This window comes from Stylophora pistillata, chromosome 4 (genome assembly GCF_964205215.1).
Source record: "Stylophora pistillata chromosome 4, jaStyPist1.2, whole genome shotgun sequence".
Classification (NCBI taxonomy): domain Eukaryota; kingdom Metazoa; phylum Cnidaria; class Anthozoa; order Scleractinia; family Pocilloporidae; genus Stylophora; species Stylophora pistillata.
In genome coordinates, this window is record NC_142522.1 from 411007 (window position 1) to 435811 (window position 24805).

The 24805-nt window shown below is 37.8% G+C and overlaps 2 protein-coding genes and 1 pseudogene across 4 annotated transcripts; 1 reads left to right on the forward strand and 2 right to left on the reverse strand.

Moving 5' to 3' along the window:
• Positions 1-142: 142 nt before the first annotated feature.
• LOC111327812 (structural maintenance of chromosomes protein 5) lies at positions 143-16710 on the forward strand. Of its 3 annotated transcripts, none has more exons than XR_016000285.1 (32): positions 143-331; positions 505-566; positions 1700-1779; positions 2106-2158; positions 2309-2411; positions 2681-2743; positions 2848-2910; positions 3024-3095; positions 3382-3522; positions 3670-3831; positions 4206-4277; positions 5523-5584; positions 6205-6280; positions 8312-8429; positions 9354-9508; positions 9919-10032; positions 10299-10393; positions 10948-11080; positions 11925-11972; positions 12215-12276; positions 12591-12657; positions 12752-12853; positions 13247-13438; positions 13915-14037; positions 14274-14399; positions 14512-14607; positions 14758-14807; positions 14959-15020; positions 15250-15355; positions 15462-15647; positions 15882-15977; positions 16206-16710. XR_016000285.1 is itself a non-coding variant. In XM_022932132.2 (32 exons), exons 1-32 carry the CDS (start codon positions 180-182, stop codon positions 16338-16340), a joined length of 3231 nt encoding a protein of 1076 aa, XP_022787867.2. In that variant the 5' UTR covers positions 146-179; the 3' UTR covers positions 16341-16710. The 3 variants fall into 3 exon arrangements, 2 of the variants coding, with proteins under 2 accessions (XP_022787867.2, XP_022787947.2); XM_022932132.2 differs by having other exon boundaries at positions 146-331; positions 14758-14811; XM_022932212.2 differs by lacking the exons at positions 143-331; positions 505-566; positions 2106-2158 and having other exon boundaries at positions 14758-14811.
• Positions 16711-16932: 222 nt separating this feature from the next.
• Positions 16933-18793, reverse strand: LOC111328017 (uncharacterized). The gene is made up of 2 exons (XM_022932395.2): positions 18566-18793; positions 16933-18306 (listed from the first exon to the last, which is right to left on the reverse strand). The coding sequence occupies exons 1-2, from the start codon at positions 18651-18653 to the stop codon at positions 17171-17173; spliced, it is 1224 nt and encodes a 407-aa protein (XP_022788130.2). The 5' UTR covers positions 18654-18793; the 3' UTR covers positions 16933-17170.
• Positions 18794-19951: 1158 nt separating this feature from the next.
• LOC148731958 (extracellular calcium-sensing receptor-like) lies at positions 19952-23383 on the reverse strand (annotated as a pseudogene).
• Positions 23384-24805: the final 1422 nt, after the last annotated feature.

Sequence of the window (24805 nt, forward strand, 5' to 3'; positions counted from 1 at the left end):
ATCTTATTATGGATTACTCAGAGACTCTGGAACGCTTACTTGTTTCCAAGAAAAATCTGCATACCTTTGCGTGACTTCCGTTCTGAGAGAATGTTCCAAATATGGGATGGATTTTTTCTATATTTGGGAATACGAAATCCCGTATGAAGATAACATATTTCGCGGGAAATTTCACCAAAATGGCATCCAAACGGCCAGACTCCAGCCAAAGAGGTCCCATTGATTTGATAAAAAGAAGAAAATCTGCCGCTGCAGGCCAGTCTAATAAAGAAGATGAAAACGGCAGCTTTGTTGATGGTGCGATAGTGCGCGTGAAGATGCGAAATTTTGTGTAAGTGTGCAATCTCAAATGGGCCATTCCATTATGCTGATAATCATGTACATTTGAGAGTTGATAATACCTATTTGGAAGATCGTAATTGCCTTTGATCGATGTTCTTTAATTTTCATCTTGGTTCTTTTTAACAGACCCATAATCTTTCTTAACTTTATATTCTGTTTTAGGACGTATGCAGATTGTGAGTTCAAGCCGGGTCCACATTTAAATGTGCTTCTGGGACCTAATGGTATGTTCGGACACCTGCTGTTTTATAAATGAACCACAGGGGGAGCTATGATGGGCCAGTGGGAGTTGGGCAGAGGGAGGAGCAACTTCAGAATACTCGTCCACATCATTTACATATGTTGGGAGGCTTTGAAGAATGAGGCATAACACAATAGATGCTATTCTTATTCAATGATGTGGAAATGATGTGGCCGGGTATTCTGAAGTTTAGCCCAGAGGGATTAAGAACGGCAGAGAAATGAAGTAAATGGCCAGATTTAAACTAGAGACGGATCATCAGTCTAGGACGAGCTTCGGCAAGGAACGGTAGCTCGTCTGATAATCCGTCCGTCTGTGTAGAAACACGAACAACCAGTCGGATCATCCATCCAGACAAGCTATCGCGATGGTCCGTCTTGTCAGAGGAATTATCGTGGATAACTCATCAAGATGGATGATCCGTTACTATGTATAAATGTGGGAAGAAGACGAACTATCCACAAAAACTACACCTCATTACAAGAAGCCGGCAGTTGTTTTGAATAAACTATCAATTCAAGATGGCAGAAAAGTCAAATGATGGTTCGTACAAGCCCAGAAAGTCAAAAAAAGAACATGTATGGACAAATACAGAAATGAAGTACTCTGCGCTTGTGTTAGCAGAGGAGAAAAAAACACTTGTGTCATTGCTGCCATTTTGAAATTTGCCGCCAATGCCATACTAAAACATTTGACTTGGGCCCAAGCCTTTTCGTTGTGCTTTCTCGGAAATCCGTTCAGAAAACTCATCCAGTATAAAACACGGGACGAGTCACACGACACACCGATAGTTCATCTCATAGTCCTTCACGTATTTATACTAGATGGATGATCCTTCTTGGCGGCTGATCCGTCTCCAGTATAAATTGGGCCAATGAGTGACAGGGAGGACAAGTTAAAGGGTTTTTTGTGTATATGAAGCTGGGAACAAAGAGGAAAGGGAGAAAAGAAGAATGGAAGGGAAAGGCATGATGGAATGATGTATTAGTTCCAATGACTGATGCTTCATGAAGGACTGGGTACATGAATACATCTAGACATAATGTAGACAGAAGTGCTAAATACAGCCATCTTAATAGTGTTGTGAAGTAAATGGAAGAATTCTCTTGTCAACAGGTACTGGCAAATCGTCTATAGTCTGTGCAATCTGCCTAGGGCTTGCTGGTGCAACTAAGCTGCTTGGCCGTGCAACAGAGGTAGGTGTGAACCACTGGAAAAACTACATACCAACTGATCTACATACTGTTCTCTATTCCTGTATGGTTACTCAACAGTGTTGCACTACAATTAATAATGTTTAATTTCATAGTTTGTCTGTGGAGCTTGGTGAACCCTGTGACTTGTTGGATCTTTCATAGTGTCTATTTGTATATACTTTGTCTGTCTCCAATGCAATTAAGGGTGAAATTATGTTTAGTATCTTGAAAGCCTATGGTTGAAATTAGTTATTTACACTTGCTGTATTACAATACACAGTCTCCCATAAAATCATATGAACTTGTTGATAATGATATTTTCGTAGGTTAGAGACTTCATCAAACACGGAGCATCTCAAGCCCTGATAGAGATCGAGCTGTAAGGAGCTTTATTTCCCAAATTTAAATGTTTGAAACTTCTGCAACATGGAGGTTCCAAGGAACCCAGCTACTCTATAATTATTATACTTGAATTATTAAATTTTGATTTATACAAATATGCATATGCTTGTTTTGTCTTATCTTGTAGACACAATTCAATCAAAAGGAATCACATAATAACAAGGGAAATGTACAGAAATGAGAATAGATCCAACTGGAAAATTAATGGAAAGGCATCAACAATGAAAGAGGTATGCATAATAATGTACATGTAAAGTGCATTATACTTGAAAGTAGTTATTGACTGTGTATAAACCACATCCTGCTCTGTGCCACTGCATTTATTTTCCCTGGACAATTTAAATCTTGATGAAAAGGCACGTCAACTGGTTTCCATTGCATCAAAGAAATTAAAAAGCCTACCATTTTACAGTTATTTTTTCAGTGAAACATGTAGTCTCTGCAAAAGCTTTTATTATCATAGAAATTTGATGATGTCTCTTCTTTTGCCTGTCTTTAGGTTCAAGAGCTGACCAAAAAGTTAAATGTGCAAGTTGGCAACCTTTGTCAGTTTCTTCCCCAGGTATTAAAATGGATGTGATACATGTGATTAAGTATCAAACACAATCATCATTTAGTGGTTGAATTAGCATTCATTGATTTTCTCTTCAAAATATCTATTAACAGGATAAAGTGCAAGAATTTGCAAAGATGTCTCAGCAGCAACTTCTGGAAGCCACAGAGAAAGCAGTGAGTGTAACAAGTTTGGCATTGATGCATTTTTAATATTCTGATACATGCAATTTTGTAGAAACAGTCACCTTGGTAAAAAAGGATGGCTTACAAGTTTCTTTTTTTTATAGGTTGGACCACCAGACATGTTTGATATCCATCAAAAGCTTATTGAACTCAGGAAAGAAGAAAAAGAACTTGAGGTTATTTGAGTGTGGAGTAGAGAATGCAACAAAACTGATGAATATAAATTTTCCATGTGTATTTTACAGACTTGCTTTCCACCTTTGGATCTAGTGTCCCGAGCAAACAACTATAGTACTTTTCAATTTTTCCACAATTCTGCTAATCTACCTCTCAAGTCCATGGACATGCACTCGTTGGAAACTGCATCATGATTTACCATTCCTTTATACACCTTCCACTTTCAAAATGGATTATGTTTTTTCTGAAAAATAATTATTTTTACCTGTAAACATGTATGAATAGGTTCTCCTCAGAAATAATAAGGAACATCTTGAAAAACTGCGACAGCAAAATGAACTTCTGGAGCATGAGGTCAAAAGACATCAAGAAAGGGAGCGTCATTTACAAAAAGTGCAAATTTTGGAAAAGAAAAAACCTTGGGCTGTAAGTCTTCAATTTAAGTAGAGCACAACATTTTCATACATACTTTTAAATTAATTGTCATCCTTGTATAGTGTTCATAAGAGAGAGGGTCAGGAGGTAGGGAGTCTTTCTTTCTCTTTTAATCTTTGAATAACTCTTCTATTTCAGGAATATGAGCAAGCCCGAAAGAAGTTTGTAGAAATTAAAGGTGAAAAAGACATGGTGAAAAGAAGGCTTGATGGAGTCAGAAAGCAAAATGAACCAATGCAGAAACGCCTTGATGAAATAACAAGAAAAGTGAGACAGCTTGAAAACTCCACCAGAGAGTTAGTAAGTGAAAATTAAATGTGTAATTTTGTCCTACATTGTACAGGATTACTGTTGCCTTACTGTGATGGACAGTTATCAAAAAATGTATTTCTTAACTGTGCTTGAGAAGAGAAGCATCTTGAAGACTTATCAAGCCGCACAGCTAATTCTATTGAACTGAGGACTGGGGGAGCTCTGATTTTATGAAAAAGCACGTCCCCAGACCTAAAGTTTACCTATGGATACCCCTCATGAAATGCTCAGCATAGCTTTGGTATTTAAGATGCAGTCGTAAACTTAATGTTTAAGGTGAATTAACATGTACAGCATATCTCTGCACTTGTACAAATGTACAGGGCTATCTATGATGTGGACTTTTTGTTAACCTTACACAGATGGAAAAAGGCAGTGATGTGTTGAAAAGAGCCAAGTCAAAGAGTGAACAAATTGAGAGGAAAGGAGATGAGGTAACAGCTTCAACCTTATGGCAGTCACAGTTTTAAGACATTTATTTATTTATTTATTTGCTTGAATTATATACTGTGTACTTTAAGGCTTCTCAACAAAGAATTCTGACTAAACTCTTGGCTTTAAGTGAGTAGACATAGTCCTAATATGACTGTTGACAACTGTGTTCCCCCCCCAGGAATCTGTTCCAGGTTCGATTTTGTAGTTATTGTATACGTCTCCTCTTGGCGACATTATAAGAAGACATGATATGAACTTCCATTTCTGTGCAGATGACTGTCAGGTCTATTTTTCACTTGACTCAGTTTCATCAGTTACTACTATGAGAATCGAAGCCTGTCTACAAGATATTGGAGCTTGGATGTCATTGAACAAACTAAAACTTAATGGTGATAAGACTGAGCTTTTGGTCATCGGATCGGGCAATCTGTCTGCTTCTCAGCTTCCTTCTTTTACAGCAATTGATGGATTTGTTATACAGCCTTCGCACTCTGCCAGGAACATACGTGTAATCTTTGACAATAAGTTAAATATGGAACGTCAAGTTTCTGCTATTTGTAAATCTGCATTTTTTCATATCCAGAATATTTATCGGATTAGATAGTTTTTGTCAGTTAGTAGTACTAAGGCATTAGTACACACCTTCATTAAATGCAGATTAGACAACTGTAATTCTCTGTTATATGGTCTTCCGAAACATTTCGTTCATAGATTGTAATTAACCCAGAATTGTGTGGCACAGCTGAACTTATATGGTTGCAGGCATGATCATGTTACTCCTTTACTTAGGGAGCTGCACTGGCTCCCCATGGAGCAGAGGATTATTTTTAAAATCTTATTTTTTCTTTTTAAAGCTTTAAATGATTTATGCCCAAGTTATATCAGTGACTTGTTAGAAACTTGTAGGCCTTCTAGGTCTTTATGATCATCAAGTAGGAGTTTGTTAGTGATTCCTTGCTCCAAGTTGAAATCTTATGGCGATCGCACCTTTTCTGTCTCTGCACCTAAGCTATGGAATGACATTCCTGAAACCATAAAATGTAGTGTAGATCTTAATACCTTTAAGCAAAATCTTAAAACTTCTCTTTTTAACCGTTATTTTAATGAATGATTATGTTTGATTATTATTTTTACTCTTTACCTTGATTGTGAAGCACCTTAGAGCTTTTGGATAGGGTGCTATATAAATTGTCATTTATTATTATTATTATTAATATTAATGTTTGTTGCACTGTACACTGTAGATCGATAACCTGCTCACAGAATTGAAAGATCTGAAAGATGAAGAAAAGAAGAGACAAAAACGGTACAGGCACTGCAGATATTGTTTGTAATATTTATCATCAGTTGATTACTTGTGATTGTTCGGTTAGGGTGTGTGGAGATAAATATAGACCAAGGTTGTACTCGAAGAAAAATTGAAGGGAGCCCAGTGCTCTGAAACTGTGAAATCCAGGGTGCCCAGCATATGCTTTCTATGAAAAAGCTAAGATTCCTGAGTTGCCCAAGAGCAAAAGTAAGGCGCTAGGGGCCACTGGGCACTGCTAAACCACCAGGGGCCACTGGGCGCTGCTAAACCACCAGGGGACACTGGGCACTGCTAAACCACCAGGGGCCACTGGGCGCTGCTAAACCACCAGGGGCCACTGGGCGCTGCTAAACCACCAGGGGCCACTGGGCGCTGCTAAACCACCAGGGGACACTGGGCGCTGCTAAACCACCAGGGGGCACTGGGCGCTGCTAAACCACCAGGGGCCACTGGGTGCTGCTAAACCACCAGGGGCCACTGGGTGCTGCTTAACCACAGCCCTGTAGACTGTATGTCTGCAAATCTAACTCGAACAGGAGATGAAAAATTCTTCAGGTTTAGCAGTTGAAGCAAATCTTCTACAGTTATAGCTTCATGTACTTTTGTATACAATGTAGAATGAGTGACCTGGAAAGGGTAATAGATGGACTGCAGAATGAACTGGAGAATCTACCAGACCCATCTCAATTGCAGGTACCACCCCTAAGAAAATTTCAATTACTTTTGTTACCCTTAAAAGGGAGATAATAAAACGCGGAGCCCTACACCATGGAGTACCCTATGGAGTACCTAAATGGAGTACCCCTAAAAGTCATGTATCAGTCAGGTAAAATACTTTATAAACATGGTAAATCGTTTAGTTGTATACATCTTAATGTATTTTGATCTTGCCAGTTGTATGATTGTCACAGTTCAATACAGTCCATGAATTGACTGCCATCTTGAATTTAACATTTAACTGCTGGCCACTTAAAACTGAAGGCTTAAATGTAGTCCATGAACGTTTTCTTTGGTGGAAAGATTACCACCTTCATCCTATGATCTTCAAAAGGCCAAAAGTACAGACATACTTCATTCGGCAGTGGGTTTTACGTCTTCCAAAATACCTGTTTATGTAGGATGTCTGTAAGAGGTGTGGCATTAAATCTATCAACACAGGGCCTCATGGGTTCTTAATTGTGTGAAGCGATGAGGATAGAAGCTAGGACTTAAAAAAAAGTAATTCATGTGTTTGAACTGACCTTCTCTTCACTAATCTATTCGTAGCATAACAAATTTGAGATGTGTAAAGAAACGAAACTCATTACACAACAGTAAAACCAAAATGGAGGAACCAGTAAGACTGAAGGCCCCCTGCCCCCCAAAGAACTGGACTGTATCGAACTGTAATGATGAGAGGGCAAACTCAAAATGATATATACCTCTACATGATTTACCATGTTTTTAAAGTATTTTAATTGACCAATACATGATTTTTAGGGGCACTCCATTATTTTAAGTACTCCATGGGGTACTCCATGGAGAAGGGCTCCACGTTTTGTCATCTCCCCCGTTAAAACTCTCAGGTAAGCGGCGCCCTAAATTTAGCAGCTTAAATTTTGGAAAAGAAATCAAAATTTTTTTAAAGAAATCAAAAGAAATCCAAAGTTGTCTTGAGAAGTCTTCTTCATCCGCTGTTCATCAAATGTAAAGTCACCATTAACATTGCCACAGAAAATACTTCAAAGTCTTACCTACAATTTTAGCACTTTATTATAATGAACATCATTTCTACCAACTTTGACATATGATTGATCTTTTCTGGTATTTGTTGACAGGAATTTCATCATTCAACATAGTTTTTCCATAGATTTTTACATTACAATAAGAACCATAGGGGGTGTCACGAAAACTTAGACCCCAAAAACTCAGACCTCAGACCTCAGACCTCAGATCTCAGACCCCGAAAACTCAAACCCCTCGAAAATCCAAGAGATAAACTCGACTCATGATCACTCCTGGTAATGCCACATATATTTTGACCTTTTGGGTCCTGATCCAACAAGCAGCAAAAACAAGGCCACAAGTTGCACGTTTTGCGAAATTGTCCAATTGTTGAGTATTAAAACATTTTAGAGTGACACAAGACTTCATTTAGCTTAGATTTCCTCCATTTTTCCTGTTAATTTTGAGCTTTTCATTCACAGTCAACTGGATCAAATGCGCTCGCTCTAACTCCTAAGTATTAAAATGTGGTGTGATTTTGAGGAGCGGATAGGGACGTTTGTTTACTTTTTTGTACTTCATTACACAGATCCTTGTTGTCGCTCTGTTAAAATTCTTAAATATTTCGCGATAATAATGGATACAAACAGAGACTCGGTCCACCAGTCCCAAAACGAAGACAATTTTGCGACCCTTGGGCTAGAGTTCTTAAACGAGGCAGAAAAACAGAAAAATAATGGGAAAGACTCAGCATAAGCACCATCACGATTCGCTTCACTGAACAATCACTCTAACTTGATATTGTTGTCCGTCTTTCGCGTCAGATAGCATTGGTTTCATTATTCCACTGGCTAATTATAAAACAATTGGTTCATGCTTTATGCTGTGCACTATCGAATTATGGAGCACTTCAGAAGTTTGGAGAGCGCTTCAAAGGGTCTGAGTTTTCGTAACACCAAGAACGCAGACCCCGAAAACTCATTATTTTAAACTTTAACATAACTTCTCTTTCTATCCAAGCCTCTTATTGATGAAATCAATGTTGAAGCTCGACAAAAGAACCGTGAAGTGATGACCATGCAAGGGCAAGCTCGTAGCATCAAAGATGAGGCAGACAGCTTGAAGGCTCAGGTTCAAGGTGATTTTACAACAGAAGTTTTAACTATTATTGCTGCACAGTGAGCATGGTGAGCTAGTAGCATCATAATCAGGTTTGGAAAAGAATATAGGGGACACAAATTCTTGAATTCATCACTTTTTACCAGAATGCATTGCAGCTTTTAACCAGAGTGCACTGCACCATGATTGTTTAGTGTCTTGCATTGCATAACGTTACTACTGTATGGACATTTCCTATAGGTACTCAATCATGTTGTCTACTTTCCTAAGTAAAGGCAAATTAACTAGTTGCCGTTATTGTATGGTAAATATACTATCTTGATCACTGAACGAAGGACAGTTGAATAATAGCAATGAAAGCAGTCCCTTGATTAATGAGTAACTCTGCCCTAAAGCAATAGGCAGTTGACTGATGGTGTTCATAGGACGTGGGTGACTCCTGCCATTTGCTAGCACTTTTGAATCTTATGCCCTGAAAATTAAGCTCTTTTGAGGATATTCTCTTAATGACTTTCCTTTGCAATGTAATAATAAGGGTTAGTTTTAAGATGTCATTTCCACATCTCTACATTCAAATGATGAGGTTTGGCAAAGCCAGATGAGATTTTGTTACAAAAGGCAATACCTCTGTGCAAGCACTATTTTCTCTGTTTTTAGTATACTTTCTCTCCCACAGAAAAAAAACTTAAGAGATATGTTTCTCAATGTGTTAGTCTTGGAACATGCAAGCTTGCAAATGAATCACTGCATAAATTATGTCACTATCAGCAGAATGTGCCGCAGTATCACTATCTTTTAGATACACTAGTATATATACCTAACACTTATGCAGGATATACTGCTATGCAAGTTATTTTATTTTTATAATTGTGCAGCTTTCATTTTCTGATGGTCAGTAAAATTTATTGGATGTGTTTATCTACACACTGTTATGTTAACACAGACATTAAGAGCAGAATTTCTGAACTTGAAGACATGAAGAATCGTCGCTTGGAGCATTTGCGCAATAGATTTAAAGATACATATAATGCTGTGCTGTGGTTGCGGGCAAATCAACACAAGTTTCAAGCTCCTGTCCATGAACCAATTCTTCTACAGGCAAGTTTTGTTTCCTTAGCTTGATTGAGAAAGTCCTTGCATCCCATTACTGAGTACAATGATTTGTAAATGTGGCTACAATGATCTTTGTGACACCTAGGACTTGTGTAACTTGGGATAACTTAGTTCTATAGATGCACCAAAAGGATTTTACACCATTGAACCATTGACCCAAGCTATAATTATAAAGAAAAAGTAGGTAGAGGTGTTTCTGTTGAAATGCATGCCTTTGACTTTACCTTTTGCAAAAAGGCAACACATGGATAACAATTTGTACTGGTAGATAGAATCTATATTTTGCACTGGCCTTATGATTCATTACAGTACATTCTGATTTTACATTGCATACTTATCTGTGAACTCAGTACTTACATGTAATGTATGAATCTCATACATATATCTTTTGGTAGGTTGAAATGAAAGATGTGAAGAATGCTAAATTTATTGAAAGCGTTATAAACCAGAATGATCTACGAGCATTTGTTTGCAGTAATAGAGATGACTTAACACTATTTCTAGATGAGGTATGAAATAGACATAGGATCAATATAATTTAATTTAGTAGATATTGAAATCTCTCACCAAATGAAATTTGGAGTGCTACTCCAGTATGGATGGCCATTTTTAAAATAAGAATGATAGTGTTAGGGTAACAAACTTTGAATTAAGTTGAAAGATTATTAGTGGATTTATGTGTAATACAAGTGTCACCTTGATGACTGATTTCTGAACATATAAAAATTTTCCTTTTATTTTAAACTTCTTGTTTATAGATTAATATATTTTGCAGGTACGTGACAAACAAGGGCTAAGGGTCAATGGAGTTGCACCACCAGACGAGACTTTGGAAAGCTTCAAGTCATCACGCTCCTTGAAAGATATAGGGTTTGTGATGTTTGATTTCCCCCTTCTTCCTTCTCCCTTCACCCCACCTCTCCTTCCCTTCCTTCTCCTTTCACCCCACTCCACCTCTCCCCCCTCCCTCCCCCTACAGTTCTCCTGGACTTGGACCTCTCCAAGATGATCTGCACACAATATTGAGCCATGATTAAATTCATGTGGCCATACTTTTAAAGTGTATCACTTGTTGGAACAAGACAAATGCCACAACAAACAACACGAGGAGAACAGCCCTGTTCTTGACTCAACTATTTTTTTAGCCCATAATATGCAAACTCAACATCACCTGACCTCTAACTTTTGGTTCTTAGCTGAAACTTTGCATACTATACATACAGGAATCTCTAAAAATCTACAAAGTTTTGGTGTGCTTTGTTCAGGTGAACTGATTCATAGCAATTGCAGAAATAGAGTTGGAGGCTTTTTTTTTTTTTAACTGCCAAAATGTGATTCTAAATTGAACCGGTAAGAATTCCATGATTGTGATGATGTACCTCCCAGTGGCTGTTTGAAATCTTTTTATGTTCATGTTTCTGTAGGAAGTGGGGGTTTTTCTGTTATCTAAAAGACTTGTTCACTGCTCCTGATGAAGTAATGCGGTATCTGTGCCATCAATATCGTCTTCACGAAATTCCTTTAGGGAATGATTGGACAACCAAGAATGCAGATAAGGTTGGTTGATTTCATGGATGATGATACATGATGCTGTATTCTAGCTAGACTGATTGAGATGGTTCTGCTGTTGTAGTGTTCAAGTGGAAGCTTTTATTTGACTTAAATACACCATTCATTATTGGGTATTTGAAAAACAATTTATTGATTAACAGGGCTCTTATCAAGAGCCGATAACCAGTTATTTTTACTGGCTGTTCAATTAAATGTTACTGGCCATTTCACTGAGACGGGGGAATGAAATATTTCCGAAGTTATCCAACGATTTTTTTCAATTTTTTGGGAAAATATTACTTGTCTCCTTCTAAACAATGTTGTGAAGATATCCATCAGATATTACTGCTTTTAAAATGCATTATATGTTGAAGAAATCCTGCTTTTTTTATCAAATTTATCCCTATCAGTCACCTTGCAAAATGATCTCCACCATGTTTCCTTTCCATTCTTCTTGTGGGCAAATGAGAAGGTCTAGCATTTATTGAGAAATGTCGTGATTGACAACAGGGTATCTGTACATGGAAAACCTGCCCCTAGATCCCAGTGGGGGCCTATGTGGCCCACACACCCCCAGCATGGGTGGACAGTGTAGTATCGAAAGTATCTGTCTCGAACAGAGCTAAAGTAAAGATGAACCACAATGCCCTGCTTGTAGTAAAAACCTTACTTTTTAATAAAACTAACTCTCTGTAATCACTTGATCCAACATGGTTGACTTAAGACATTACAGACAGTAACAAAGTTACCTGCTATTTCTCATTTTTTACCTCCTATGAAAAAACTTAATAGTAAGAACCCTGGATTAATGAATTCAAGTTCTTAACATTTACTTTTTTTTTTTTTTCAGGTGATTAACGAATCAGGTGTAACAAGTTTTTACACCTTAACCTCAAGGGTAAGTACACAATAAACAAGTTATTCACCTAGAGTTTATCATCAAAAGGAAGGTTATAACAATTAGGGTAGATATATAGATTCACAAAACTGTGGAATCCCTTAATCAAAGGATGCCACTTACTTACCTTGCCCGAAGTACATTGTACATGGAAGTTTTACAATTATTATGTGACTGAATATTTATGAGTAGTGTGTGCAGCTTTCTAAATGGGCATAACCATGTGTTTCTCTCCCTTATAGTACACTGTGAAGCGCTCGTTATATGGCAATCGGGAGAGATCAACTGTAGTTGATCATGTTAGGTAGGGAATATATTGTCTTGCCAAACTGAAAATTATTCAACAAATGAATGAATGCAGGGGTACATCTAAGTTTCTAAAGAAACTTTGGTGCTGTTTCATCATGGGTTTTTACATCATCAACCCAGTTTATAAAACCAAGTTATCTTAAAAGTTATTCAATGATTGGAATACTGGATAATAGGGGTAGATGGGTAAAGTTTGTATTCATCAGTTAATGAAAATGCCAAAAATTGCCAAACAGATGTTTGTGTTTTAGTTGTGTTGGTAAAGCTGGAATCACTATCTGATTATAGTATGCCATAATGATTTTCCAGAGATGCCAGGCTGTTTAACATAGCTGTTGATGCAGAGAAGAAAAGACAACTTGAATTGGAACAACAGGTACAACTGAGATCTTAAATACTCTGCTACTGTTTTTTTCTTTGACCATTATTGTAAGCAGTTATATGCAACAACAGTTATTTGTAAATTTCAGGATGTCAGCCATCAAGTACAGCAAAAAAATGAAGAATATAAGAACTTAAGTGAGAGAGAGAACAGTTTACATAAGGAACTGGAAAGTCTCAGAAATAAAAAGGTTAGTGATCACTTAGTAGACAAGTTCTCTGGGCAGCATCTGTTTATAGTAATAGCTTTATATCTAACTTTCAAATCCACGATTTTCACTATATATCTAATCAACATAATGGGATGGAAATAAACAGTAACAAAATTTGTTACAATAAACATGGGGTATGCACACAAGTAAACTAGAGGAGGACAGAGTATCATTTGCACAGAAAAGTTTCTTGTGAATTTTAAGTATTTGAACAGTTTGTTTTAATCTTAGTTCCTAGCAGGGTCATTGAACTTTCAGTGTACAGTATCTGTTCTGTTGTAGTTCTGACTACAATGGTTGCTAGTGGTAACGTTCCAGTTATATGATCACTCTTTTTGCTATAAAACCATTTTTTATTTTTGACTATAACAGAAAGAATTAACCTCACAAACACAAAGGAGAAGAAATTTAGAGAACCAGCTGGCAGCCAAGCAAAAGAACCTGGAAACAATGCAGAAAGCAACACCAGACTTAGAAGGAAAAGCAGAAACAATACAGCAACAGATTGTGAGGATCAATCATCAGAGAGCACAACTTGCTATGGAATATAAAGATTTTGTCCGCGTAAGCATCATGCACACTTTTATTAATGAAAGTAGTGTGTTAGGAGCTTACAAATATGTGTAGGTGAGAGTAAGTGAGTACAGCATGATATAACAAAAAGGGTTGGTTATTTACACAAGGGTTAACCCAAACTGTGGTTTTACACAGACAGTGAGCTTTAGGTCATCTCTACAAGAGGGTAGATGTAATTATATAAATGCTATTTTCACTGTTAGTTTTCGGCCCTCCTGACACTGGTCACAAAAATGAATGTTGAAATAAAAGGTTTGGCTTAAGTGAAGATAGCATGATTAAACTTGGTTTTAGTGATTGGCCCAAATAGTTTAATTTTTACTCAAAGATGCAGTGAGTGATTGTTAATGTAGGTAGAAAGTTTACGCATACTATTTTATAGTTAAGAAATTTTTCAAAGGACAGTCTCAAAGTTACATGAAAAGATTTTGAACTTTAAGCATCTTTTGTACATCATTTGCCAGGAATGCACCACAGTTGCCAAAGAGAGACTGGTGCAGAGTCTGCAACAGGTGCAAACCACTATTGAGAAATCCAAAGTCGAAGATATGTTCAGGGAATCATCACAACAGCTGAATAAACTAGAGGTTTGTATGGCTTGAATTTGGTCCACAGTGGATGTAGATATAGTCTATGACATGAATTTGGGCTTACAATAGTCTCCACAATACTGTAATATTATATAAACTTTGTGGAAGAAATCAGTGTTCCCTAAACTTTTGAGCATCTTGGTAACAATGGTAAGGAAAGCCAATTCATTACCCTTCTATTGTACACTAGGTTGATGTTTCTAACTATTTATATTCTACCTATGATTCTTAAGGGAGAATATCTCAAAATAAACAATACCTTAGATATGCAGAAGAAATTGGCTAAGGACTTGAAAAAGGTTGCTCATGAGAAAACTGGAATTCCTGATGGAGCAGATATACCTGATGAGCTTAAAGAGGTAAATATTTCAACAAATGTTTAATTTTTCCAATGGTAGCACTGTCATTATTATGCCAGTCAGGGTTTCATCTTTAAATGTCTATAATTAATTTTTTAATTTAATTTTAAAGGCATTTAAGCTGTACCCTGATACACTTGAAGAAATAGATGAGATGATCCATGATGAGAAAGCTAGAATTGAATGCCAATACCACAGCAACCCACAGGTAAAGTGTAAATAATGTTGCATATTAACTAGCAATCACTCAAACACATCAGCCAGTCACATGGTAATCTCCTGATGGCATCAACTTGCTGCAGTGCTAAGAAGATTGTTGTCATTTGCACAAATATTTTTATTTTATGTATTTTCTCAGGTGGTTAAAGAGTATGAAAGACGTAAGAAGGAAATAAATGAGCTCGACAGGCAGGTAATTAGTGTTTAAGTTTAAAAAAAAAAACAGAAATTAGCTTGGAAACTTGTATACTAGTGCATCCAGCGACTTCTTTCCCTGACAATTCACCAGGGCATCCAGTCAAAATATACATTATAACCAGAATTCTTTGTACTATTTTAGGTTCAGGCACAAGAAACAGACATAGAGACTAAGCAAAGAAAAATAACAAGTCTTAAAGAAAGGTAAAAAGAGCTCAAAACAAGGGCTGGTATTTAGTGAAGGTAAAAGAATACTTTGTTGAAAGGAAGCAAAATGGTAAGATACAAAATGGTGACTGGCATAATAATTTAATAAGTTTTATTAAAGTTTAGTTTCATTCTTTTTAACTATATTTTGGACACAGCTTTTTAAGCATACCATGCAAATAGAGTGACGTTTACAAACTAGTGCTATCATTCTTTATCTTTTAAGCTGGCTGACACCTTTACAAGAGTTGGTTTCACAAATCAATGAAAAGTTTGGAGAGTTCTTTAGAATGATGGGCTGTGCAGGAGAAGTTGCCCTCTCAACAGAACAGGTTTGTGTGCTTTGTTGGTCTGTGATAGGTACATTCTTTAAATGTGTAAGGGTGCTTAATACTTGTTAATTATTAATGATTCTTGTCTCTTTTGTTTATGTGACAGGGTGAAAACAACTTTGATAAATATGGTATTCAGATTAAAGTGAAATTCCGTGCAAAGGACAGTCTCCATGTTTTGACTCCATTCCATCAGAGTGGTGGGGAGAGAAGTGTCTCAACCATGTTATATTTAATGGCCCTTCAGGAACTTACCAAATGTCCCTTCAGGGTGGTGGACGAAATCAACCAGGTGACAGATATAAACAATGCATGTGCATTAAAGTAGTTACTGTTCTTTAAATCACACACAAAACTCACACTATAACTCGTGTATTCAGGTGATTAATTGACAATTTTCCAACTTTTCACATAGAACACACTACACTGTTAATTTGAATAGCATCAATGAGCAATGCATGTTATTTTTAGGTACTTTGACTGTTGCATACCATTTGATGGTTATGAAAGATAGTTTTATTTTTAGGGCATGGATCCAAACAATGAGAGGAGAGTTTTTGAACTTGTGGTTGAGACAGCTTGTCGACCAAACACCTCCCAATATTTCTTAATAACTCCCAAGGTATGGAAAAGAACACCATATAAGAAAATCGATGTGTGTAGAATAAACATAACTTCCTATACGGTGTATTTGTTTGCTGCTCTCTGTACATTTGCAGGATAGTAAGAAAACTTATACATGTATTCATCAGCGTCACCAATCAAAGTGAACCAGACCACAATTTTGTAGTCAATACTTTTCTGGAAAGTTGAATTTTTATTTAACTATAAACTCTCTTTCTTTTTTCAGCTTCTTCCAGACTTGACATACAAAGAAAAGATGACTATCCTCTGTGTTTTCAATGGCCACTATATGGTGCCACATACTAATTGGAATATTGGGAAATTTATTCAAAGGAAAAAGGCATTACAGAGTCAAAGTTAGATATCTTTGTGTTGGCTTTGATGCCACACCAGTGAAGATAAATCGTGTAATTGTTGACTTTTCAGAAAATTGATATTGACATGTTGCATTGCATCACAAGTGTAGCTTGTAAATGTTTTTGTTGTTGTGAAAGGATGATTGATGCCAAAATCTGAGATGGTAGAAAGTTAGAATATTACATTGGGTACTGAACCTGCTGGAAAGAGTGAATGGTTAAGCAGAAATTCTTTTTTCCTTTATTTGTGTATACTTCAGTCAAGAGAAACAGTAAAGTAATTTAATTTAGAGCTAAGAGTTACTCATTTGCAGCTGTACCTGTGACCTCCAATTCGAGTTTTATTACGATTATTAATAAAATGTTGGAAATTTACATCAGTACTGCAGTTAAGTGTTAGTATGGGTACATATGGTTAGCTTCTCTCACACTTTACTTCCTTTTCAGTTATAATAGTGGCACTGTACATGCCTATCGTTTCCCTTTAAGGCTGACCCTAAGTTATGTCTGCAGTCTTGCAGAAGACTTTTTTTTTAAGGTCTATGAAAAATACTCTTTTTGATAGCAGATTGAGATATAGACACGACCAAAGCAATGCAATGTGTTAAATGGTTTATTTACTTGTTTGGATGCTTTGGTAAAATACAATCATGAGTTCTTGATTACCTCACAAGATTAAAGGTACAAATAGTACTAATGATTAAGTCCCAGCCAAGATATATAAAGCTGGCTGATCCTAGTGACTAGATATTCCAACAGACACGACTAAATATGCTTTTTTTTTAAATTTGACTTCTTTTTTTTTCATAATTTGAACTAGTAGGACCACTTTTGCTTATGCTGGACAGGTAATGCCACTCAATTTCTCTACAAGAGTTTTCCTTAACATAGTTGTAAGCTGTTCAAGTTCTTGTGCCTGTTTTCGCAGTTCTGCATTACTTTTCTCAAGTTCTTCCTCTTGTTGGAACAAATCCTGTTCTTTCTGCCTTCTGGCAGCACGAGCATGTTTTGATGCAATGTTATTCTTTAATCGTCTCACTGTTTGTTTGTCAAGAGTACTTGCAATACCCATGACTTTATTATGTTCAGTCTCTTTGTCTGAATACTGTTTGACTTTCTTAGCAAGTGATTTACAACCATCAGCGGAATGAACTCGTTTTCTTGTCTGATTATGTTGAACATTCATACCACTTTCATGACTAACTGTATGTATATCACCTACACTAAGCAAACTAACATTAGGCACCTGTCCAAGATCATCAGAAAGAGAAAAAAGTTCACCAATGTCAACAGTCACAGTTGAAATATTTTCAGAGCTACTGTCCACATTCTGAACTGACAAAGGCGCAGCCACAGGCTCAGTGCTAACAAAGGACTGTACCAGTTCTTGAGTGAGAAGAGTCAGTGCATCTGATGATTGGATGACTGTGATTTCTTCCACAGCTGTATCAGCCATTTCTTCTCCGTTGGAATCAGAGGTAAGTTGATGCATACTTGACAGTAGATTGTCGCAGTCCTCTTCCAGAGACACAACATCTACTACACTCTCAGGGGAGAGTGCTGTGTCAGTTAAGTCTCCAGCAGATGAGAAGACCTCGGATTCACTACCAAGTGAGACAATGTCAATTACATCACTACCAGGAGAAGCCACATCTGAGTACTCAGCAGTTCTTGCAGTCTCCATCTTCACAATATCTGACTGGCAGATGTCTGAAGTGGAGACTGGTAAAGTATGCTCCACTTCAAACCCCAAATCCATGGTGTCAAGATGTGGGAGATCTGGAAACAGCTTGTCGATATCAAGGTATTGCTCGAAGAATGGATCGTCCATACAACCTGGTGACTCACACAAGTCCAACAAACTTTCTGTTGGTTTGGTGTTCAACTCATCAAGCAGCCGAAGGTCGAGTATGAACTCCTCATCTTTAGCATCAATCTGGCTTTCAGTGTCTTGCAATGATTCCAATATATCTAGAAATAAAAATAAAGAGATCATGGAGAGTTGTTTGACAAGAATGAGGCAATACCGAAGGTCAGAAATAAACAACTCTACCGCTGCGATTTACGTGTTTATTTCACAAGGAGTTACGACTTAACCGGTGGACAGAGGTATACCGGCAACAAGGAAATTTGCTACATTTCATGTACTTAAACTTAAATACCTTCATCTTTATTCAAGATTTTTCAAAAGAAATCACTGTCTTTTAAATTAAGATTATTCAAACCTTACCATTTGGTACTTCATCAAACAGGCGGCATGAATTCAGAGTCCAAGCTTTGGTTCCAGTGTCTTCGTTGGTTTCCATGTGTGTTTCCATGTTTGTTTCCTTCTTGCCGGTGTAACGATTTTTTTCCTCTACTTCGATCGAGCCGCTTTTCAAACCGTCGATTTTTTCGAGGCAAGGATTGTTCGGGATAGGCCATGATAACTTCGGATAGTTCTGCGTCAGCGAACTTACTATACATTTCGAATTAATTGAAGAGTAGTTAGCTGTCGAATCTGCCGTTGTGTGGCTTAAGCCTGAACTTTTTGGAGAATATTCCTTCGAGCGCCGACTTGTCAAAGAGCGGCGCCAACGCTGTCGATCAAACGCAGGTTTACCCAACAAAAGCGGAGAATACCTCGACGAAATTCTTGAGGAAAAGCCAGAAATGAAATAAAATTTGGTACGTTATTGCACTACTTTGTATAAATGGTGGTGCAATAGTTGTGCTAAAATTCTACACTTACGTCAACATGAACCAATCACATACCGCGTAAGTTTAGTTTGTGATGTCATCTCTGACCAATCATTATCGAGTTCAAAGAGTTGTCAATGGAAACCGATTAAATTAACGATTCTGTTTGGCTCGATACTTCAAGTAGTTTGTACAAGTCCAAACAGAAAGTGAACGGACCAATATTTGCGTCATAGTTTCTAGAGGAAGGATAATTCAACATCTTCAGTTAATGTGGTCACTTGTTATGAAGTCCTCGTAGGTTTCTCCGCCGAGCGAACAATCTGGCCGCTTTGATTAAAAGAGGAATTTGTTTGATTGGCCGATTTTAATATTTTTTGTTTTGTTTTTTCATTTTATTTGTTATTTTTTCATTTTTTGCATGAGAAAAATAAGATGATGTTGAGAAAACCAGATACTCCTTCGCACAATGGTGCAACTTTCTGTACCCCTTATGATTTTTTGTCAAGTTGTGTTTCACCAAAGGTTTTTGTTACATCAGTCCAAGAATGGTTAAGTTTGAACGAATATGAAAGTGAGTTAAAAGCTGGGCTGATTGTGTGGAAGTCTGTGGGAAAAAGCTCTACGTGTTAAGAATCAAGGAAGCTTTAAAAGAAAGTGGAAAACAAAAGAAAAAGAGTACACATATCCACGCAAGGAATAAGCTTTGATTAATAATCAACGGACGCCCTGCTTTCTGTTCGTCCCAATCCATTCCTGTTCGGACATACATATAAGAATACAATAGATGTAAACGGAATCATAAGCCTCTCTAGTTAATCCTTCCAGGCTAGAATTATCCCTTTTATCATTACCAAAAAACCCTTATCTTACTCTTATAATTGTGTTAATTTTTTTTATTATTTTCTTTCTTTTTTTGGGGGGCGGCACCGGGGCTCCTAGCTCCCTCCGGTATTTCTCTCTCCGTTGCATGACTGGGATGGTAACGATTGTCTAAAGGTGTAGTCTGACACCTGGCTTCTGACAGGTACTGTTGTGCTATGTTCCGGATGAACCAGAATCACATACAACTTAGTAGCGAACATACATCCCAAAAGGCCATACGAGCTCACAAGCGTAGCCACACAAGTCACGATGGTTACACCTTGGCTCTCTAGGCCCGCAAAGTCCACTGGGAAGTAAGCTATGGCGGAGAGAAGGAGTATGTACATTGCAAAACCGATATACCTTGCCTCGTTGAGGTTTTCTGGTAACTTTCTCGCTTTGAAAACATGAATGATGCATATTCCAGATATATATCAAAACGAGGTAGCCGTTGATTACGAGATGCAGGCTGAAACCCAAGGAAAACCTGTGTGGGCAAAAGGTCAGAAAAATCATAGTTAATCGTGTCATAAAGGGAGCGTCGATAAAAAACAAAACGTTAACAGAAAAAATACAACCGAGTTCAACAAAAACACCAACGTGGCTTGAACTTTTCAGTTTGTCATCAGAATGAAGTGCTTCATTCACTTATCAATGAGATCATCACGGAAAGCGCTTAGAATACGAAGAGATTTAATCAAGAGTGTAGCAACACATGTAACGAGCGCACAGGAGTTCAAGAAGTAAGCTAAACGGCAGGTTAAGGTTGTAGGTTGCATTACACTCAGGAACGTTTGAGCGAAGAACACAGTGATGGAAAGCAACAAGATTGCACTTAGTTCACGGCTTGAAGCTTTCACGAGCGGTTTCTCTCGATATCTTAATAGAACAAGGGACGAAAATATCGAAAGTAACACACCGAAAATTATAAAACCTGTGACCTGGTAACCCGTGATGTCTGTCGGTTTGATGTTAACTATTGGTAGATCTTCGCGTTCTGTTCGATTCTCACTTCACCTCTGACCTTCAGGACATTCTTTGCAATTCATGTGCCCAGAGTCTGGATTAACGGAACCTGGAGGACATTCTACGCATTCCCAGCAACATGCAGTTGTAACAGACTGCGCCGTGCTTGGAGGACATATCACAGAACAAGCCGATGTGGGTGGAACACTGAAATTTGAAGATCTCTTATTCCATTTGATCTTCCCGACTTCAATCTCAAGCCTTATTCTGGAACTCTTATTCCAAGATCCAACAATTTCCTTGACATTTTGTGTAACCCCTCCTACTTCCCGTCTATGAAAGTTAATAATTCCATATGATGAAGTCACGGGGTCAGCAGACTTATCAAACTGAAATTTCCCATAATACCATCGAACAAAACGTTCCCTAGGTTCAGGTCAACATCCAGCGGCCTCACTGATGGATGAATTTGGGGACATCTCCCCCTTTGGAGTGGACCATAACGTTCCTTGCATAAATAAATCATATGAAGAGCACGCGCAACTGCATAAACTGCCTCGATTACGTAAGGAAGAAAAGTATCATAGAGCTTTTGAATTACATTTTGAGTCAGAGTTGCAGTATCTAGGCACACACAGAGTTCACAAGATTTTTCCAGAGAGCAACTGAATTCTTTCGTCGAAACTTTTTGCCACTATTGAGACATACGTTTCCTGATCATGTCCTTTGGGGTAATTATTGCCAAATATGATTTGAATTCTTCATTGTGATGATAAATGGCTGTATGCCCAAGGCCCCATCCAAGACACCGAAAAGTGATCGAATGTGGTTTGGTTGTTCTGATGCGAGGGCATCGCTCCAAATCCTGGTGCGATCTAGCAATTTCTGATTTTCTATTTCCTGAATGAAAGCTCGGCCATAGCCACCAAACAGCCAAAGAACAACTACTCTGGCATTTGAACGTCTCTTTAGTTTGGTGACTATAACGTTAACTTTATTCATGTAGTTTGAACGAATGTATTCAGAGCTATACAAAATGACTTCCTTAGGAAGGATTCCTTTTCAAGTGCCCACACTCCATATCTGCCATACGAATCATCAACAGCCACTGTTGCAACGTGACTCCAATCAAAATGTTCAAATAGATCCGCCATTGCGCTTGCTCGTTGCTTGTCCGATGGCACTGTTATAAAAGAGGTTTTGTAGAACGGCGAGCTTAGCTCTTCACTCATCGCAGCGTAACTGATAGCAGGTATACCTGCAACTTTAAGCAAGCTTCCACCCAAGACGGAGCTGCCAGAGTCAGCTGGCCGAATTAGAGACACAGCTGGACTCAAAGAATGCTTCACTGTTTCATTCCTTGCCAATGTCCTGATGGCTTCCTGCGAGCATGCGTAATGTGAGTCGGTACCTTTGACAAATTGATAGGTGGATTTCATTGCATGATGATGATAATGATGATGAAACTTTATTAAGGTGTCTAAAGAAACTTCCTGGCTTAGGTTAAAGAACCTGTGCTAATTAAGGGACAACATAAATAAATATAAATTAAGGTAAAAAATTATTTAAATATAAGCATATCGCATAGGTATAAATGATATTAAAAATATTTGCAGTATGACAAATGTGTCTATGAACTACAAAGATGACAGCACTTCCATCAATTATCCGTTAGTGTAACTAAATCTAATGTACGTATTTTGTTTTTGAAACATTTTAAGGTGGTAACTTCTCTCAAGTCTGGGGCCGGGATAAATTTCTCCAGAGATTGGGCCCTATATGGCAGAGGGAGTGCCTGCCATATGTTACCGTATTGTACCTGGCAGCGGAGAAACTAGACTGCCTTAGGTCATAGTTAGATCTAAACACAAATGTCTTGTAATCTCCTGTTCTGCAAACTAGGGAGTTCTGCTCTTTTTAGAAGTTCAGGGTAGCCAGCGTTGTTCCTAAAAACAGCACGCAGGCCCCTTTCTTGCATCCACTCGATTTTACGAGAATCACTGGCTCGGAAAAAGTGCCACACAAGGTGGCAATATGTAAGGTACGGCAATATTGCTGTTTTAAAAAGCATAAGTTTAGCATTTGTGGGAATCAAATTTCTAATTCTCGTAAGGACGCCGATTTTCTGACCGGCATTTTTACAGATTATTTTAATGTGCTTCGAAAAATTCAGCTTGGAATCTATTGTGACACCCAACAATTTGAGAGAGTCAGTTATACTAATATCATGATTATTTAAACTGATGACTTGAGTGGTGTTGTTATCGCTTTGGCCATGTCCGATGTTCATAATTTGATATTTCTTCAAGTTCCCCGCTAGAAGATTTGAGTCGTACCAATTAGTGGCTTGCTGTGCACTTTCCGTTAGCATTGACTTAACAGAGGACTGATCCCGCCCTGTGTGGTATATCTGATGATCGTCCGCGTACATAGACAAGTTAGTTGTTACACAGTACGACAAATCGTTCTGAAATATATTCCAAAGTAAGGGACCTAGAGCGGAACCCTGTGGACAACCTCGGTTAACAGTCCTACTTGAACTGACCAGGGGACCGTTTCTCGAAAGTCCCGGTAACTTAGCGGGCCCGAGGCCATGTTTTAAAATAAAAATTCAAAGGATATAAAAGCAGGTTCTTGCCCCCAAACCACTCCATTTTGTTTCTTTAGTTGATGGTTTCATTTTGTTGTTTTCAAAACTTTTGAAATTCTATCCTGAATGAAAACAGAACCGCTTTACGGGTCCGTTAAGTTACCGGGACTTTCGAGAAACGGGCCCCAGGTCCCCAATTCTCACCCGGTAATTGCGATCACATAGATAACTCTCCAGAGGCCGGACTGTACTGCTTTCAACGCTGTAGGCGTTGAGCTTACTCGACCCCTCTCAGTAAATTTAAAAAAAAAAAATCAAAAATGAATTACTGTGCCAATATTAATGTCACCCTGGTTTTTTGCTTTCACCAGAGTAATCAGTTTCTTCCTAGCTATTCCTGTGATTTATTTGTTGCTCTACGTTTTTTTCTTTTATTATAATTGTTCAGGATTTCATTTCTAATATATGCATATATATAATATTTTTTCTCCATGGTTTGTAAATTTCGTTTATTCATAATTATTTTTAGTTTAATTCTGTGAGTGTGTGTGTGTGTGTGTGTGTGTGTGTGTGTGTGTATGTGTGTCCCGACCCTAATATTGTAATCCATTCTATGTTATTTGGCTTCCTAGCCTTGTTCACCTTCTAGTTATTTTAGGAAGCCAACACCCTCTTAGTTTTAATTTTTTATTTGATGTTAATTTAATCTTCTCAAGAATAAGGGTGAATAAAGTTGTTGTTGTTGTTGTTACTCAGTAGTAGCGGTGAGTCAAACGCTTTTGACATATCAGTTGACAGCAAGCTCACAACCAATTTGTCATCTCTTGCATGTCTCCAGCCCTCCACGGTAGTCGTGTATGTCATAGCCCAATGTTATGTTTGGGAGAAATTTCGAGTCACTGTTTATCTTTTCTATTGCGAATATCATAGCCTGAGCGTGACCTAATCCAGGGGCATTAAAATCACCGCAGTCCTCATTGTCAATGCCTTTGTAATGGAGGAGAAACAAACCACCAAGGGTTACGTTGCTAGTCTCAAAACCTGGTATACATGCCAGTACAAATAATGTGTTGTAACTGTTCCGAAATTGAATGGGATAAAGACAGACAGATACAACTTAGTAAAAGTAGTGACGATGTCATGTTCTCCAAATGGAAATCCGTGGATATTTATCCCTGCCGCGAATTCGATAAAAAGAGGATCTTTTCTCTCTAGATTAGCAAGTTTTGAACATCTTCAAAAATCTTCAAAACAGATGCCTGCAAAAAAATTGAGGTAAGCGGGTGTGAGAAGAAAATAAATAAGTAGAAAGTTTTGACGTATAGCACCCCTTACCATCAATGAACGGTTCTTAAATTCATGAAATAAACA